At 42.8% G+C, this 18,864-nt stretch overlaps 1 protein-coding gene across 17 annotated transcripts in view; it reads left to right on the top strand.

The window, feature by feature from the left end:
• MACF1 (microtubule actin crosslinking factor 1) overlaps nt 1–18,864 on the top strand; it is a 407,445-nt gene that overhangs the window by 165,342 nt on the left and 223,239 nt on the right. For 11 of the 17 annotated variants that reach the window (XM_070078713.1, XM_051857940.2, XM_051857938.2 and 8 more), the window contains 3 exons: nt 6,704–6,793; nt 11,709–11,786; nt 15,838–15,930. In XM_070078713.1, coding sequence (XP_069934814.1) covers nt 6,704–6,793; nt 11,709–11,786; nt 15,838–15,930 — 261 coding nt within the window. Of the gene's footprint in view, nt 1–6,703; nt 6,794–9,464; nt 9,561–11,708; nt 11,787–15,837; nt 15,931–18,864 lie in introns of all 17 variants that reach the window. The other 6 variants (XM_051857923.2, XM_070078719.1, XM_051857926.2 and 3 more) reach the window with 1 other exon arrangement.

Genomic DNA, 18,864 nt, shown 5'->3' with positions numbered 1-18,864 from the left:
TGTGGGTCCCAGGCACATTAGTAGGGAGCCAAATTAGAAGTGGGGTAGCTGGGTCTTGAACCAGCACCCATATGTAATGCTGGTTTTGTAGGCGATGGCTTTACCTGCTATGCCACAACACTGGGCCCAATTCAGTGGCTTTTGGTATATTCACAGATTTGTGCAACCATCACATTTAATTTTAGAACATTTCATCATTCTAAAAAGGTACCCTATGTCTCTTAGCCAGCACCCTTTACCTAACCACAAGTTTTTTCCAGCCTCAGGCTTTCTAGTTCCATGGATTTCCTATTTTGGATGTTTCATACTAATAAAATAATGCAATAGGTGGCCCTTTGCAACTGACTTATTTTACTTAGCATAATCTTTTCAAGATTTATTCACATTTTAGTATCAGTACTTCATTTTACAAACTGCTGGATAGTATTGTTTTTATAGATATACCACGTTTTGTTTATCCATTTGTCAGTTGATGGGTATTTGGGACTATTTTCACCTTTTTGCTTTTATGAACAGTGCTACTATGAATATTCATTTTATAAGTTTTTGTCTGGCTGTGTTTTTAGTTCTCTTTGAGTAGAACTGGTGGATCACATCATAACTTGTGTTTAGCTTTTGGAGGAACCATCAGATTATTTCCCAAACCAGCTGCACCGTTTTACATTCCCACCATCAGTGTATGAAGCTTCTAGTTTCTCTACATCTTCCTTAACCCTTCTTATCTGTCTTGTTGGTGATAGCCATCCTAGTGGGTGTAATCCTTGTGGTTTTGATTTATATTATGACTACTGATGTTGATGTTGAGCATCTTTTCATGTGCTCATTAGCCATTTATCTTCTTTGGGTTCATTCACTAATTTTGACAATGATTCTTTTTTTTTTTTTTTTTTTTGACAGGCAGAGTAGACAGTGAGAAAGAGAGACAGAGAGAAAGGTCTTCCTTTGCCATTGGTTCACCCTCCAATGGCTGCCACAGCCAGTGCGCTGCAGCCAGCGCACCGCACTGATCCGATGGCAGGAGCCAGGTACTTATCTTGGTCTCCCATGGGGTGCAGGGCCCAAGCACTTGGGCATCCTCCACCGCACTCCCTGGCCACAGCAGAGATCTGGCCTGGAAGAGGGGCAACCGGGACAGAATCCGGCGCCCCAACCGGGACTAGAACCTGGTGTGCCGGCACCGCAAGGCGGAGGATTAGCCTAGTGAGCCGCGGCGCCGGCCGACAATGATTCTTTATCAGGCAGTACGAACAGGCAAGGTATTGGGGTAGCTGAAGGTTTTTGCTCATCTGCTATTGGCAGTATAGCATGATTATTTGTTGGAAAGAAACATCCTTATTGATGATTCTTAAGCACTCTTCACTTGTCTGTTTCTAAAACTTCTGCTGCTTAGTCAGAACTTCATATTAAGAGACTTATGGAAAATTTCAGAGGCTACTAGTTTGTGCAGAAAGATGTAAAGACTTTAAAATGGCACAGGTCTAGATTTTCCAGACCATTTATGAGCTGCATGACTTTGAGATGTTAATTGAGCCCTCCAAATCCCATCTGAAATATTTCTGACACAGAAACACTTAGTAAATGTTAGCTTTTTTTTTTTTTTTTTTTTTTACAGGCAGAGTGGACAGTGAGAGAGAGACAGAGAGAAAGGTCTTCCTTTTGCCATTGGTTCACCCTCCAATGGCTGCCACAGCCAGTGCACTGCAGCCGGCGCACCACGCTGATCCGAAGCCAGGAGCCAGGTGCTTCTCCTGGTCTCCCATGGGGTGCAGGGCCCAAGCACTTGGGCCATCCTCCACTGCCTTCCCGGGCCATAGCAGAGAGCTGGCCTGGAAGAGGGGCAACCGGGAAAGAATCCGGCGCCCCGACCGGGACTAGAACCCCATGTGCCGGCGCTGCTAGGTGGAGGATTAGCCTAGTGAGCCACGGCGCTGGCCATGTTAGCTATTTCTTTACCTTCCTCTAAGCAGAGCTGTGTCCAATGTGCTTTAAGAACAGACTGTTCTGTCTTGCTGAAAATTCTGCAGGTGGGATGGGTATTTGATGCAGAGATTAAATCTGGGATGCCCACATCTCATATTGAAGTGCCTGGGTTTGAGTCCTTGCTTCTCCATTTTCCTTCCAGTTCCTGCTAATGTGCACCTTGGGAGGCAACAGGTAATGGCTCAAGTATTTGGGTCCCTGTCACCACTGTGGTAGACCCAAATGGAATTCTGGACTCCTGGCTTTGGCCTGGCTGTTACAGGCATTTGTGGAATGAATCAGTGAATGGAAGAGCTGTCTCTCTGCCTTCCAAATAAAATGAAAATAAATAAATTTTTATATTCATAAAATAACTCTCCAAGAAATAAAAATCTCTATATTCTCTTTTCCTATTACTTCTTGTAGTTTTATTTTCTTAGCTATTTGGTTATTATAGTTAGACAAAGAATGAGAGACATAATAAGCTAGTTTTCATCTAAATTTCTTGTAATGGGGTATAAAACATAACTGCAGTTTTGATAAGGAGCTGTCAGGGCCTTCATGTGAAATTAACTTTACATTTAAAAGTGCCATTTTTTTCTTCCTAATACTCTGCGGTGTTTAATATCCTATTAACATGATTTCACTTGGTCCTCAAGTCCTTCTATAATTTATTTAATGATTATTTGATGACCACTCTTGATATTTATATCCTACATTTAGGTCTTACCTATCAAAAAAGTTGACATGCTTGTATCCCATATTGGAGTGCCTTCATTTGAATCCTGGCTCTGTTTCCAATTCCAGCTTCCTGTGATGTATATCCTAGAAGGTAGCAGGTGATGGCTCAAGTAGTTGGGTTCCTGCCACCCATGTGGGAGACTCAGATGGAGTTCCTAACGCCTGGATTTGGAATGGCTCAACCCTTCTTGTTGCCGGCAGTTGGAGAATGAGCCAGTATTAGATGATCAAACTCTCTGTCAGGTGCACACAATGTCTGCCTTTCAAATAAACATTTTTTTAAAAAAGTGGTCTCCTGAGACTAGTCTTTTTTTTAAAAAAAAGCATTGAGTATTTAATATTTTATAACTTTTAAAAACAGATTTATTTATTTATTTTGAAAGGCAGAATGACAGAGATTTTCCATCTACTAGTTTGCTCCCTAAATGTCCATAATAGTTGGATCTTGTCTGGACTCAGCCAGGAGCCAGGAACTCCATCTGAATCTCCTCTTTGGGTCAGAGGGACTCAAGTACTTGAACCACCACCTGCTGTCTCTCACCTGCAGTAGTAGGAAACTGGATTGAAAGCAGAGGAGGGGTTGGCGCTGTGGCATAGTGGTTGGAGCCACTGCCTGCAGTGCCGGCATCCCATGTGGGCGCTGGTTCGAGTCCCAGCTGTTCCACTTCTGATCCAGCTCTCTGCTATGGCCTAGGAGAGCAGTGGGAGATGGCCTGGGTCCTTGGGTTCCTGCACCTGTGTGAGAGATAAGGAGGAGGCTCCTGACTCCTGGCTTTGGATCAGACCAGCTCTGGCTGTTGCAGCCATCTGGGGAGTGATCCAGCGAATGGAAGACCTCTCTCTGCCTCTGCCTCTCTGTGGCTCTGCCTTTCAAATAAAATAGATAAATCTTAAATAATAAATAAACAATAAATAAATTTAAAAAAAACTTTAAAAAAAAGAAATCAGAGGAGCCAGGTCTTGAACCCGCACTCCAATATGGGATGTGGGTATTCCAAGTGATGGCTTAACCTACTGTGCTACAATGCCTAGCCCTTATGACTTTAAATAACCCTCCCTTCATTTATAATCTGATTTCCATTGTGCTACTCTGTGGAAAATTATTCTCACACCCACCAAGAAAAAACCCCTCTTGTTTGTTGAAAAATTTGAAACTTTTTTCCTCATCCTTCTTGACCCCTGCTGTAGCATTTGGGGGTCCAATCGTCTTGCCTTGATTGCATTTTGTTTTTCTGCCTACCTTTTTCACTGCTCCTATATTTTTAAATCTCTGTCCTTTGTTGATTGCTTTTCCATCTCCTATGTTCTAATTTTGGCTATTCCCTAAGGCTCAGTTGTTAGCACTCTGCTCTTTTTTGCCCTATAACCCAGAAAACCCTGTATTTCCCATGTCTTGAGCTAGCACCTCTGTGCATGTGATTTCTAAACTTAAGTTCTCAGCTAACCCAGATTGAATTCTGGTGTTTCCAGATGCTTCAAGAACATTTCCATTTGTATCTTCTTTGTGCCATTAATTTATTTTTTAACTGGGGAGTCTGGGGGTGAAGATTGAGATATTCCATGTGCTGGTTCACTCTCCTAATGTCCACAAAAGCCAGAGCTGGGCCAAATTGAGGCCAAGAGCCCGGAACTCCATCTAGGTCTCACATGAGTGATAGAGACCCAGCTACTTGAGCCTTTACCTGCTGCCTTCCAGGGGGCACATAAGCAAGACACTGGAATCAGAAGCAGAAGCTGGTACTCAAATCCAGATGAGAAGATCCTAAGCAGTGTCTTAACTGCTGTGCCATTTTAAATTCAACATACATGTGAAAAGAACCTATCCAATCCCCTCTTCCAGCCCTCATGATCTACTTAGTTCCATTAGTGGTGCACTGTGGTGATTCACATCATGAACTTAGCCTTGAACCCATTTGAGAGAAGAACCTTCAAATTTTGGAGCTACTGGTGTGCTGGAGCCAACTTAGATGGACTCACAAGAGCCAAATCTTAAATTTTCAGCGATTTTGTGAGCTGGTTGCTAAGTATAGCCATTATTAAATATTAAATTGTATAAATTTATGATCAAATCCGTTTTATTTTAAATGAAAAGTACTCTTCATCCTTATCTTACTACATGTTATCATCTGTGCTCTCAAGATTAATTATGTCTACTCATGATGGAAATGCTATAGAATGTGCTACTGTACATTTTTTCTCAGTATTGCACTTAGTGATGTTTTATTAATAGCTTAAAGTTTGTTGTCATGGGAGTATTTATCACATAGAAACCAACAATTGCTGCCAGTTGAGCTAGGTATCTTGTTTTGTTCATTATCTAGGTTTAAGAAAATGTTAATATTATAGATGCAACTTAAAAGTGGGTCATGGCTATGGCCAGTACATTGTAACTAACATAAACAATTGAAGAAATATCTTTCAATATATGAAAGCTATTACCCAACTCATTGTGAACTATTTTTTCCAGTTGAGCATCTGCCTGTCACTTTAATCTTTACACACACGCACGTACAGACTTTGCATATTTCCACCTCTGTACCTGGTCTTAGGTAATTTTTCCATCTTTTTTCTTTCAACCAGATCATTTGGCAATCCTCCAAGTCCCATCTCTTCCAGGAGGTTTTCCAGATATTTCCAGCCTTTATGTTTTCCAACTTCCATTCTAGTTTGAGTGTTGTAATTGGACAGGATTTTAGTTTTCTATTCAAATGTAAAAATCCCCAGTCCCAGCCTCTGTTTGCAAAATTCTAGTAACTAGAAATCTAGTATGCGTGAAAGTAGCCCTTTCTTTTGTCCAGGAAATCCTTTATGTTAGACATCTTCTACCTTGTAATGTCCCAGTCTTGTGATACCATGTTGAACCTTATCCAGTGACATCACTGTTGGACTGAATCAGAAGACCAGCTGCCACTTAACTTGTAGCTCTGTGACCCTGACTTCTCAGAGATCCAGCCTCTTCATTTTCTTCTGTGGAATGGGGGTAACAAATAAACTTCACAAGGCAGTTTTTAATTAAACAAATTAAATGAAGGCTGATTGTGAGGCAAGGTAGTTAAAAGGCAAAGACTCTAAAATCAGAAAGATCACAGTGAGGCCAGTTTTTCCACCTGGTGACCTTGAGTAACTTACTTCTTGTGCCTTATTTTCTCATGCAAAGTGGGGAGGGCTTTTCTGACTCTGGGTGGACTCATCTGTCCATTGTTAGCAATCCTATCACATATTGCCCATAGTCATTCCTGAGATATTTCAGAATAACAAAGACTTCCCATCTGTTTGTTCAAACTTTCTAGAATGTTGTTCATTATTGCTTAGAGTGTGTAATAGATATGACTTCAATTAAAAAAGATACACACAAACACACATTTTCTGACCACCATCACCATGGGTCATACACATGCTTCAGAAGAAGGCCTGTCCAGTTAGCTCTGCCCTGTTGCCAAAGCATTCCTTCCCACGGAGGGTCTGACTCCTCCCAGACTGGCCTGATGCTGAGAGACTGAAGCCTAACATTGCACAAGTGTATTTTGTGATGGACAGTAAGAACCTGAGACTCCTTAAGTCCAAGGACTTGCCCCTGATCTTCTTGAGGATGTCTACCATAATTAAGAAAGCAGTTGCTGCTTGAAAGCATCTTGAGAGGAACAGAAAGGATCAGGATGGTAAATTCTGTCTGCTCCTGAGTAGAGAACTGATTTTACCAACTGACTAAATAATATCATAATACCTTGTGAATCTTTCCCTCAATTAGAACTGTGAATCATCCACAGCCTCTGTCCTGGTGGCATAAATATGTCAGTATAGTTTAGCTTAAAAAAAAAAAAAATTACACTTCTCTTTTCCCCAATTCTGGTATGTACTACCATTTCATGTATATTTTACTCCAAACTGAAAATTCCTAAATTTTTAATTATTGCTTTTAGTTTTAAATTCTTTAATTTGTATTTACCTGGAACTAATAAATCAAGGGCAAATAACAATCAGTCTGTTTCACTCTCATTCCCAGGTCCGCAAGCACATCAATGACCTTTATGAAGACCTGCGGGATGGCCATAACCTGATCTCTCTGCTGGAGGTCCTCTCGGGTATCAAGCTGGTGAGCTTCTCTCTCCTCCTACTGAGTGGCCTCACAAGTTCATGTTGATGGCAAATTGGTCCATCTTGTTGAGTGCTAGGGCATTGAATGACCAACACCGCCAGCTCTATTAGCTTGCAGCTGGAGGGGAGGAGGAGGAGGAAGATGAGATTACTAGCGGGATTTTATTTCTAATCACACTTATAGTTTACAAATGACATAACTTCAAGGTGTGTAATAGATTCTATGTCTTCATGAAATCAGTAATCTAGTATTTTTTTTTTAGATTTATGTGTTTTCTGCTTACTTGGTGTGTGTGTGTGTGTGTGTGTGTGTTTTCCCCCAGTGAGTTGTTTGAAAGGCAGAGTTACAGAGGGAGAGAGAGATCTTTTTTAAAAAAAAATTTTTTTTTTTTTTATTTTTGACAGGCAGAGTGGACAGTGAGAGAGAGAGAGAGAGAGACAGAGAGAAAGGTCTTCCTTTTTTGCCGTTGGTTCACCCTTCAGTGGCCACCGGGGCCGGCGCGCCACGGCCAGCGCATCGCACTGATCCAAAGCCAGGAAGCAGGTGCTTCTCCTGGTCTCCCATGCAGTTGCAGGGCCTAAGCACTTGGGCCATCCTCCACTGCACTCCCGGGCCATAGCAGAGAGCTGTCCTGGAAGAGGGGCAACCGGGACAGAATCCAGTGCCCCGACCAGGACTAGAACCCCGTGTGCCAGCGCTGCAAGGCAGAGGATTAGCCTATTGAGCCACGGCGCTGGCCGGAGAGAGAGAGACATCTGTATCCACTGGTTCACTCCCTAAATGGCTACAATTGCGGGGGGCTAGGCCAGGCAGAAGCTGGGAGCCTGGATCAGAAGTGGAACAGTTGGAACTTGAACTAGCTTTCATATAGGATGTCAGCGTCACAGGCAGTGGCTTAGACCCCTGTGCCATAATGCCAGCCCCTCCTTACTCATTCTTACCTAGTCTTTATTCCTAGATTGTAATATTTCAAGAAGATTAGATTCATTTTCCCGTTTGTTAGGAATTTTTGAGTTTTCTGCTTATTTTCAGCTAAGGACCTGTAGTTTACATTTAAAAGCCTATGTAATTGGAGTTTTGGCTTCCAGTTCATCTCCCTTCTTCCCTCCCATGATCATTTAATTGTACACATTTGGAGAGATGCTGAAGTCGATGTCTGAGCATAGACCTGGATGCAGGACATTTGGGCTCCCTGGACAGCTGGATGTGTCTGCCTCCTCCCACAGTGCATTAAACATTGCTTGTAGGAAACACTTACATGTCTGAAGGCAAATCCTGTCTGAGCTCATGGCCTGTCAGAGGATAGTTCTGAGAAATCAAAATAACCAGATTGTGAGCCCATTGTTTCATACATTTGATTCCAGTAGAAGCAAGTGATCCCGTGTGGTTCATGTTCTGTCTCTAGTGCTGTAAGACAACATGATTTTCATTTAGAGAAATCCAGGGCTGAATATTGGAAACATCTGTGAGGAAAGAGAGCCCTGGAGAGGCACAGAGCACTAGTCGTCTGTGAAACCCAGCCCCCTCAGTGCCTGTGGCGAATTCTGATTCATTGTTTGTTGTGTTTAAAGACCAGAATTTGGCACATCAGCGTTCGTTCGCTGTTTAAGTGATATTCAGCTCTTTCTAGGACTGGGGCTTTGGCTTCCCCTGCACCCTTTGTTTTGATTTCACATTTTTTTTTCCCTTTCAATAAAATTAATTATATATATTTTTAATGGCTCAAAATTGACAGAAACTTTTATTAGCATAGCCAGCACATGTAATTTCTAGTTCTTTCCTGATCTGCATTTAAAAATCTAATATGTAATTAGAATTTCATTCTATATACTGTGTTAGACTGTATTCTTTAGCACTCACCAAGTTATATTTTGGGCAATGTGGCTGATATATTTGATGAGATTATATTGATATAATTCTTTTTTAAAGGTTTATTTTATTTATTTGAAAGACAGAATTAGAGAGAGAGGGAGGGAGAGATAGATCATCCATCCACTGGTTCACTCTCCAAAAGGCCTCAATGGCTGGGACAGGGCCAGGCCGAAGCCAGGAATCACAAGCTTCTTCCAGGTCTCCCACATGGGTACGGGGTCCCAAGGATTTGGGCCATCCTCTGCGGCTTTCCCAGGAGCATTAGCAGGGAGCTGGATTGGAAGTGGAGCAGGCAAGACTTGAACCGGCACCTCTATGGGATGCCAGCATTGCAAGTGGCACCTTAACTCATTGTGCCACAGTGCCAGCCCCAACAAGATCTTTCTTGATGACAGTTACTTACAAAACAGGTTAAAACTTCAGCAATCAAATTTATTTTCCTAGCCCTTGAAAACCTACAGGTGTTTCTGGAGATACTCCTAGGATATCATCTTTTCTGCAAAATCCATCCAGATATTACTGTCATGGTTATTTTCATCATCTTTTTCTCCCTTGGTTGATTCACAAAAGCAGAATGGGTGGGTGACTGTTTAGAATTGAAGATGAATTTCAGCATAACAAGTGTTTAATCATCTGCTCTGGTCTTGATTTGGTTTTGTGTCTCTCTTGGAAGTGGGAGGGTATTTTCATATTTATTTTCATTTCTTATTTTTGTGTTAAATTCACTTCCATTTCATCTTTGTGTTGTGAATTTCCCATTTGTCTGTTGTGTCCTTGCCTTGGTTGGTGGTCAAAGGAGCCAGCAGGGCTGAAGACCCTCCGTCTGGTGAGCATGCCCTCCTGGCGCCATACAAGCAGCGAGGAGCAGGAGGAGGAAGATGATGATGATGTCGTAGGTCCTCCCGGGGATGCCGGCATCCCAGCTGGCACTGCTGGCACTGCAGGGCCATCAGAGAGTCTGAGGTTCTCTAGGTCTCCAAGTAGCTTAGCCACCAGTTGTCTTCTCTTTCCACCTGGGAATTTGAGTCCCAGTGAAAGTGGTTAAAACTAATTGTGCCTCTTGCCACCGTTAGATGATCCTGAAATGGGAATTGTTTTGTTTATCTAAGAATGATTGATACCAAAAGAGGTATCAAGTCCCTTTATGACCTAGAGACCCTTAGCTTTCTGGTGACCTTGCTGTGTTTTGTGAATCCAGACTGCAGAATTATGGAAAGTTTAGTTGACAGCATGACAATTAATTGCTCACAGCTTCACAGTCCAGACTAACTGGTATTCTCTCTCCACCTCTCTTGCCTCTAGTTTCTTACCACATGCCATGCTGTTTGTTTTCAAAACAGCCTGTTGTTTGCCAACTCACTGCATGAAGATTCTCTGGTCTTGGTTAATAATATGTATAGTTGCTTTAGAGGACAGAGATTTAACTTGCATGTTCTTAGGATATTTATTTTTGGTGAGGGGTACATTAGAAGTAATGACAAGAATATAAGGAACATTTCCTGTGTGCAGGCCTTAAATTACAGCCCATAATCTTTCTGTGGAGAATAGACAATATCGCCAGTCCCTGTCCTCACAAAGTCAGCTTTTCATATTGATTTCTCTTCCTGAAGCCTTAGAATCATCAGTCCTGCACACTATATCACCCTTCTAGGATGGGGAACCATTTTTTGCCAAGGACCATTGGATATTTATAATGTCATTCACAGACCATACAAAATTATCAACTCAAACCTTAGCCTGCTGTAAATTTATTGAATTTTAAGTCCTACCTGTAGTTGCTTTGGCAGGTCCAGATCAAATGATTTCACAGGCCTTCTATGGCCCATAGGCCAGACATTCCCCATCCCTGTTCTAAGCCAAATTCATAATCAGTTTAGCTGAAATGACAGAAAAGAAGCCCTTCCTAAAAGATTTTTCCCTAACATTTGACTTAGAAGGTATCCTGTTGCCTAAACGGGGCTTGGCTTCTCTGTGGACTGTCCTATTTTGGGGAGTGTTGGGGGTGTCCAGGGAGAGGCTTCAAGCCTTCCGTCTCCATGTCTTGGCTACTCTTTGGCTCACTGTGACCTGGGACACTGTTTCCTCTATGTAAACACCCACAGTAAAGCTACATTCTGTTTTGTTAGCCTCTACTCAGTACCAGTTTGAGATTTGCAAATGAACTGGGTATAATCCAATGAGACTGATGTGTCAGTCCCAATTGTAGTAAAAATAAAAGCAATGCTGGAAAACAAGCAGAAGGAATGGTTATAGAGATAGATAGCTGTTCCTGCAAGTACTCACTAAGCAAATAGATGAGGCAAACTAAGTGAGCCTTGGACAGGTGCCAAAGACACCAAGTGGAGGTAGACTTCTCTCCCCTGGGTTGCATGATGTCCAGGATTGGAGGATGGGCAGAAAATAACTTTCACTGGAGTAATTATGTTGAACAGCTTTACATCACCGAAGTTTGGTTTGCTTTGAGTATTTCCCATTAAGGTCAAAGGTGACTTTCCTGCATTGATACCCCTCTTCCTGGGAAATGAGTTACTTCCTGACCTTTGCCTCTGATTTTGGATTTTTTCATGTTTCTTGATCGTTTCTTCATCATGTATTACTTCTCATTCCCTGTAGTTAGAAATTGGCTACCTTGAGCTCCTTTTGCCAGGTTTGTAATAAGGTTGGCTCCATCCATTACTACCCAATTAGGACTTTCTGCTCTTTCTCTACAATAGCGTTTAATAGGCCAGAGAACCAGCCTTTGTTCCCATTAACCTCACATTCAGAATCAAGTTCTGCCCCATAGAACTGCAGGAGAACCTGTAGAGAAGCTATGGCCCTGATTCAGTGTTAGTGGTCAAACAGTGTTGTGTGTGTGCACAGAGAGCCTGTTGAAACCTCACAGGTCCTACACTAAAGGGGTGCTTTGTGTAATGTTCCCACGCCTGGCTTCAACCACGAGGAGTTCTTGTGTGGCCTTTTAATCCTTGAAATGAAAGAAGGAGTCTGTGTGGGTACATTGGTATAGCTAATATTAACATCCACTTTTGTTTGTTTGTAGCCCCGGGAGAAGGGCAGGATGCGATTTCATAGGCTGCAGAATGTGCAAATTGCCCTGGACTTCCTAAAGCAGCGGCAGGTAAGACCACCCCATGTTCCCTCACCCTGCCAGGGACCCTAGTTGGCAGTGTCCTCAATGCCCCTGGTAAGCCCTCAGTAAATGCCAAGTCTGACCCAGTTCCGAGTTTTACCTGCTGGTGAACGGTTGTATTCTAGCCGGACTAACCATCCTGACATAGCCCTGACATAGCCCTCATGGCTTCCTTGGGAAGGAGAATGTGATAGAGAAGAACAAGATGCTGGGGATGGAACCTTGTTAGATCCACATTAGATGGAGTCAAAACGAAAATGAACAATAAACCAGCAAAGAAGATGGAGAAAGGGGGTAGCATTCAGGAAGGAGAACCAAAATGCTGCATCGTCATGAAAGTGAGATGAAGTGATCTGGACTGTTGAATGCCACAAGTCTGAGAAAAACGTGGGAGCTGCTAAGTGTTGGTGGTTTGAGAGAACCGTACTAATAGAGGAGAAAATAGAATATAGGAGACGTAGGTACAGGACAGGAGAAGCTTTCCCCTTCCCAATAAGGAAGGAAGACAACGTTGTGTTTTTAGACACACGAGGAGAAGCCATTGAAGAGGGTAGGATTGAAAATGAGTGGGAGATAGAGTTAGAATGTTTGGCAAAGAAGATACCGTCAACATCCATCAGTCCAGTTTCTTCATGTTACATATAAAGAAGTCTGTACAGATGGAATGGCCTGCCCAAATCACAGAGGCAGAGCAAAGATGAGACGTTAACTTGGATTTCTTGAGGTGTAGTTCAATATTCCCTCTGCTGTCCATGCTGTTTTCTATACACCTTCCCTCCTCCAATTGCTTCCCAATTGATGGAACCAAGTCCAGGAATTGGGCAGTGAGAACCAAAGCATGAGTGGCATGGTTGTCTTTGAAAAGAAAAGAAAGATGCTCCTTTTTCTGAGACACAAGGAGAGGGACAGAAGGCAAAGTAGAGATGCAGACATGGTTTGTGGTGGGGAGGAGATGTGTGAAAGAATCAGAGAGTTCATCTGCTCAGAGTGAACTGTTTGGAAAAGATTTGGTATAGCTCAGGTTGCCAAGCAACACGACATTAAACACAGGTCAACACGACATTACATGGCATGCATATTTTTGGTGTCACTTCATTTTTGTCCCTCTTATCAGTGATTCTCATTAACTTGGGAAATTCTGTATGCTCCCATAGCAATTTGCTTCATTTATTACTTTATCATGTTTCTCTGTTGCAATGTGCTACAGGCCTTGTAAGGCTAGGGAACATGATCTTAAGATTTGCCTGGGCCAGCATTATGGTAAGGTGGGTTAAGCCACTGACTGCAGTGCCAGTATCCCATATGAGCTCTGGTTTTGAATCCTAGCTGCTCTGCTCCCAATCCAGCTCCCTACTAATGTGCTTGGCAAAGCAGTGGAAAATGGCCCAAGTGCTTGGGCCCCTGCCACCCATATGGGAGATCAGGACGGAGTTCCAGATTCCTAACTTCGGCTTAGCCATTTGGGGAGTGAAACAGTGGATGGAAGATCTCTCTCTCTCTCTTTCTCTGTCTCTGTCTCTGTCTCTGGTTTTGTTGTTGTTTGTTTGTTTGTTTTAAGATTTATTTATTTGAAAGAGTTACACAGAGAGAGAGAAGGAGAGAGAGAGAGAGAGGGGTCTTCCATCCGATGGTTCACTCTCCAATTGGCCACAACAGCCGGAGCTGCACTGATCTGAAGCCAGAAACCGGGAGCTTCTTCCGGGTCTCCCACATGGGTGTAGGGGCCCAAGGACTTGGGCCATCTTCTACTGCTTTCTCAGGCCATGGCAGCGAGCTGGATTGGAAGTAGAGCAGCCAGGTCTTGAACTGGTGCCCATATGGGATGCCGGCACTTCAGGCCATGGTGTTAACCTGCTGCACCACGGCGCTGGTCCCTGTTTTATGCTTTATTTACTTATTTGAGAGGTAGAGTTACAGACAGAGAAGGAGAGGCAAAGAGCATGGTATTCCATCTGCTGGCTTACTCCCCAAATGGCTGCAATGGCTGGAGCTGGGCTGATCTAAAGCCAGGAGCCAGGAGCTTCTTCTGGGTCTCCCACATGGGTGTAGTGGCCCAAGGACTTGGGCTATCTGCTTTCCCAGGCCATAGCAGAGAGCTGGACCGGAAGTGGAGCAACCAGGACCCGAATGGGATTTACTCACTATGCCACAGTGCCAGCCCCCAACCCAATAAATCTTTTTAAATAAAGATTTTCCCTTTAGCAGCTGCCTGACTGATCTGTAATTGGCACTATTTGAATAAAATATTTGGTAAAATAAATTAATAAGTGAAAAGTGGTAAGGACAGTGGAGGCTGCTGAGGTGTTTAAGGAATGAGAGGAAGCAGCGTTGAAATGTCTATGTAAGGAATTAGAGGAAACTTAAGGTGTCCTTCATGGACAAGGCAAGTTGAGAAGAATTGGTTTACTAGAGGCCTAAATAATTACAAAGATTACTATGTGAGTGAAAGCATAGGCAAGTAAGAGCCATGGACTCAGAGTACGAGGGGAGTCTCTGGAACAGTTCTTAGTAGTGGTGGGGTCCAAGTTACAGCTGTGCAGGTGGCCAAAGTGCAATAAAATGAATCAGCAGAATTGAGAAAGCAGGCACAAGGTTCAGATAGGATGATAATTTGGGTCATCAACACGAGTGCTGAAATTGCCAAGAAGGATGGTGGGTGATGAGGTAGGAAAGGAGAATAGGAGTTAGGTGTTGACGTCACCGAGGAAAGGTCAGTAGAGATTTTAAGGTCATCTGGCCCAAGGAGGGAGACTTCACAATGAAAGGGGAAACCTCACAGGTGAGACTGAGGGATGTGCACTTGGCTAGTACTACCAACCCACCAACTGTTGATGGCTAGTGATTAGAAAAGCTGAATTCTCCCACTTCTACCCCATCTGCCCAACGTACAGAAGCAAAGACTGAGGTACTGAAAAGGGAAAGAACTTGCCCAGGTGAACATTAGTGTCAGGAAGAAGTAAGTCTCCTGTTTGAGAGGTTGCTAGCATCTTTTGGAAACTTGCACATTTCAGTTCAATGGAAGAGATAAAGGAAAGACAGCTCAAGTGTAGTTTGTTGCAATTGCACAGGAGCTCTGTGAGGCATGACAAAGAGGCTAATGGGGTTGAGGTGGAAGCAGAGTGGTTTACCTAGGATGCTCTCGGCTTTAGAATTCCTTGTCCCAGGAAACCCCTCAGTTCCCAGTATGCTGGGATGGCTGATCACCCTGGGTTGGGGAAGGATTTGTGGGGCTGTGCACAGCTACAAGAGGCGTGACAGGTGTGGATGTCTGTGACAAAGGAGGGGGTGTGGGGTGGGAGAAGGCCAAAGACTTATTGTGATGAAGAGGCATCTCTTCCTCAGTTTGAAAAGTCAGAGCTTGAACAACGGAATAGAAAAGCAGCTCACAGTACCATGAGCTTGCAGGGTTGCTTTGCTGGTAGAATGCAAAATGGTCCAGCCGCTCTGCAAAACACTTTGGCTGTCTCTTACAATGCTCAACATCTACCTTATGACCCACAGTCCCACTCCTAGGGAGTTACTGTGCAGAAATGAAAACACGTGCTCACACAAAAACCTGTACATGAATATAGGAGCTGTATTCATAATTGCCAAATGCTGGAAACAACCCACATGCCTGTCACTGGATGAATGGATAGACAGGGCTGTGGGTCTGCACAATGGAGTACTACTCAGCAAGAAAAAGGAGCAACAACTTGGTGAGGGATCTTCAAGGCATCATGCTGAGTAGAAAAAAAACCAGTATCAAAGAGTTTACATACTACACGATTACATTGATATAACATTATGAACAGAGCAAAACTAGGGACCAGCAAGAGATCACTGGTCACAGGAGTTGGGGCTTGGGGTGGGGTTTAACTACAACATGGGGACATCACAAGGGACCTTATTGGAGTGATAAGTATTTGAATTTATGCATGTGTTAAAACTCATAGAACTAAGAAGCTTTTAAAAATCAATTTCATTGTATATCAGTACTGAAAATCTGTAAAAATCAAAAAGTTCAGTGCTCTGAGGTTGGCTTTTGTTTCTTTTTCAGGTGAAACTGGTGAACATTCGCAATGATGACATTACGGATGGCAACCCCAAGCTGACCCTGGGCCTCATCTGGACCATTATTTTACACTTCCAGGTAGGGACTCTGATGTTGGGTTTCCGTCTGCTCTGTCTGGACATGGCCTGGAAAGTTGGACTGGACTGCTTCCATTCCTTCTGTGTTTGGCAGTGAACAAGGTTGAGTGGGAGTTGAAAAGGAAAATTAAGATTGTCCTGGAGGTGAGCTGTTGTATCCTAAACCCAAAACTAATGATTATTGACATGACAAAATTGGAGGATTTTTCACTTGTTTGTGGCTTGGTGGTGTGTTGGCAGTCTGGTTATTAGAAGTCTGTTTCCTTAGCAAAATCAAAGCCAGGCTCTTGCAGACTCAGAGCATGAGGCTCTCTACATGAGAGGCAGAGAGAGGAGTGTGCTTGGGGGTGGGGGGACGGAATGAAGGTTCCTAATCCTGCTTTGATGTTTTCTGAACTCTAGTGATCTAAGGAGCCTGGTTAATTGCAACATTGTAGCAGCTTAGTTAGCTGGGTGATATTTGTGTTGGCCTTGTAGCACTGGCATTTTAAAGAATGTTCACAAGGTCACATGGCCTTTCTGTCCTAAGAAGACCAATCCTTTTAAAGTCATGATTGCTGTTGGAAAGAAACATTCCTATTTTTTTTTTTATAAAGATTGTTCTTTTGAATAACTTTTAGCCTAACATAACAAAGCTTCTTATCAGACAGCTCTACACTGCCCAACTGCTGCCCAGTAGGCCTGGTGGTAGAGGAAGCACTCCTTGAGCAGGTGGGAAAAGGCAGCAGCTAGGGAGGTACTCAAGGCTCGCTCCAGGGGTGAGGTCACTGTGGGCAGTTAGCGACACCTACCGACGGAAGGGAGAACAGATGTTGCTGAATTCCTTAAGACCTTTGCTTCTGAGCACAGGCTTTTGTTTTAGTATTGGTTCGGAGTCAGAACTGGCGATCTCCAGCATGAGTAGGGTTATGATGTGTGAAGATAACATGCATCTTTTGTGGAACCACAGGGCTATCTTAGAAAGCTTTGGATATAGGAATAACAAGGAACTTCAATGAACTTGGTGTGCAGAGTACAATAGTGTCATGCTTTAAAAGTTAATAATTTCTTAAAATCATCTAATATTTGACTAGTGTTCAGATTTCCCCAATTATCTCATTTGAAAACAGCAACATTGGTTTGAATTAGGATCCAAGTAAAGTCCACAAATTATGCTGATGGCATCTCTAGGATGTCTTTAAAAAAAAATTTTATTTATTTGAAAGGCAGTGTTACAGAGAGGCAGACGCAGTGAGGGAGAGAGAGAGAGGTCTTCCATTTGTTGGTTCACTCCCCAAATGGCTGCAATGGCCAGAGCTGGGCTGATTTTAAGCCAGGAGCCAAGAGCTTCTTCCAGGAAGACCCATGTGGGTACAGGAGCCCAAGGACTTGAGACATCTTGTACTGCTTTCCCAGGCCATAGCAGAGAGCTGGATTGGAAGTAGAGCAGCCGGGTCTCGAACTGGTGCCCATATGGGATGCCGGCGCTGTAGGTGGCAGCTTTACCTGCTATGTCACAGCACCAGCCCCTGGTATATGTTAATAGTGTCCTGCATCTCTGTATTGCATTGCCTGTAAACTGGTGATTTAGACCCAGGCCTCAGATTCCATCACATTCAGGTTCAGGTTTATTGTTGCTGTTTTTTGGCAAGCATAATGATGTTGGGTTGTGCACTTTTAATTGCTGCCCAGGATGTCTGTTCTCTCTTGTGTTTAGATTGGTCAGCGGGTTCAGTGTTAGCAGCCTGATTCATCTATTCCACATGTACTTCTAGCCAATTGCTTTAGCAGCTACTGATCATAATTGCTCATTCCATCCTCTTATTAGGGGTTGCAGAATGGTGGTGTTCACATTTTATTATTCCTTCTCAGTTAATAGGAACTTAATCTCATCATCTGTCTTGAGAGAGAGATCCTACAGGCAAGGCAAGAAAACTGGTCCCCTCTTCCCATTATTTGCCAATGTTCAGAATAATTGGTTGGTTCCCTAAGATTATTCACCTTTTTAAAAAACTTGTCACTGTTTTTCATAGGTGTTTTTTTTTTATTTATTTATTTATTTGAGAGGCAGAGTTGCAGAGAGAGACAGAGACAGAGACAGAGAGTGAGGCCTTCCATCCACTGGTTCATTCCCCAACTGGCTACAACGGCCAGAGCTAGGCTGATCCGAAGCCAGGAGCCAGAGCTTCTACCGGGTCTCCCACATGGGTACAGGGGCTCAAGCACTTGAACCATCATCCGCTACTTTCCCAAGACATTAGCAGGGACACAAACTAGCACCCATATGGGATGCTGGTGCCACAGGTGGATACTTAACCTATTATGCCACAGTGCTGGCCCCAAATTCATGGATTTTTAACAGACTTAATATGTTTCATCAAATACAGTTACCATTCTTCCTAATATTAAAATAACTCTGTCTTTAACCAATAAGAGACTTCTGAAGTTGATTATCCTATTCTATAACCCTAGTAGTCTTTGATAATTTTCTTTATTTCTTATGTGATGAAATGTTGCAGACACTTTGTATAATTCTTGTCCTGGATCTTAAATTTGCAACTTCTCCAAGGAACCAATTCTTTATTAATTGACCCTGATATGAGAATTGCCAAGTTATTTGATGTTTCTAGGCCCTTTCTGTAAATAGAACTAGGCAATATTTATATTTTTCTCTTGAATTTATACTGATATTTTTAATTGAAATTTAGAGTTACAGAGTTTTATTTGCCTTCTTCGACTTGGTGTTTTTTTTTACACTGAAAATGTTGATTCTAAGTTACAAAATTATTTATTCCCTTTTCCATACACATGCAGTCATATGTATTATAGTTGTGAATCAAGATAAGAGTTATTAAAAGGCTTGCTTAGACATTGATGATTTTTCTACAATCTTTTTGTCCTTAGGGACAAATATTTTAAAGTCATTTGAAATCATTTCTCTCTGTTGTTAAACCAC

Source organism: Oryctolagus cuniculus, chromosome 7 (genome assembly GCF_964237555.1).
Source record: "Oryctolagus cuniculus chromosome 7, mOryCun1.1, whole genome shotgun sequence".
Classification (NCBI taxonomy): Eukaryota; Metazoa; Chordata; class Mammalia; order Lagomorpha; family Leporidae; genus Oryctolagus; species Oryctolagus cuniculus.
The sequence above is the reverse complement of the archived record's forward strand: the minus strand, read 5'-3'. Positions and strand labels throughout refer to the sequence as shown.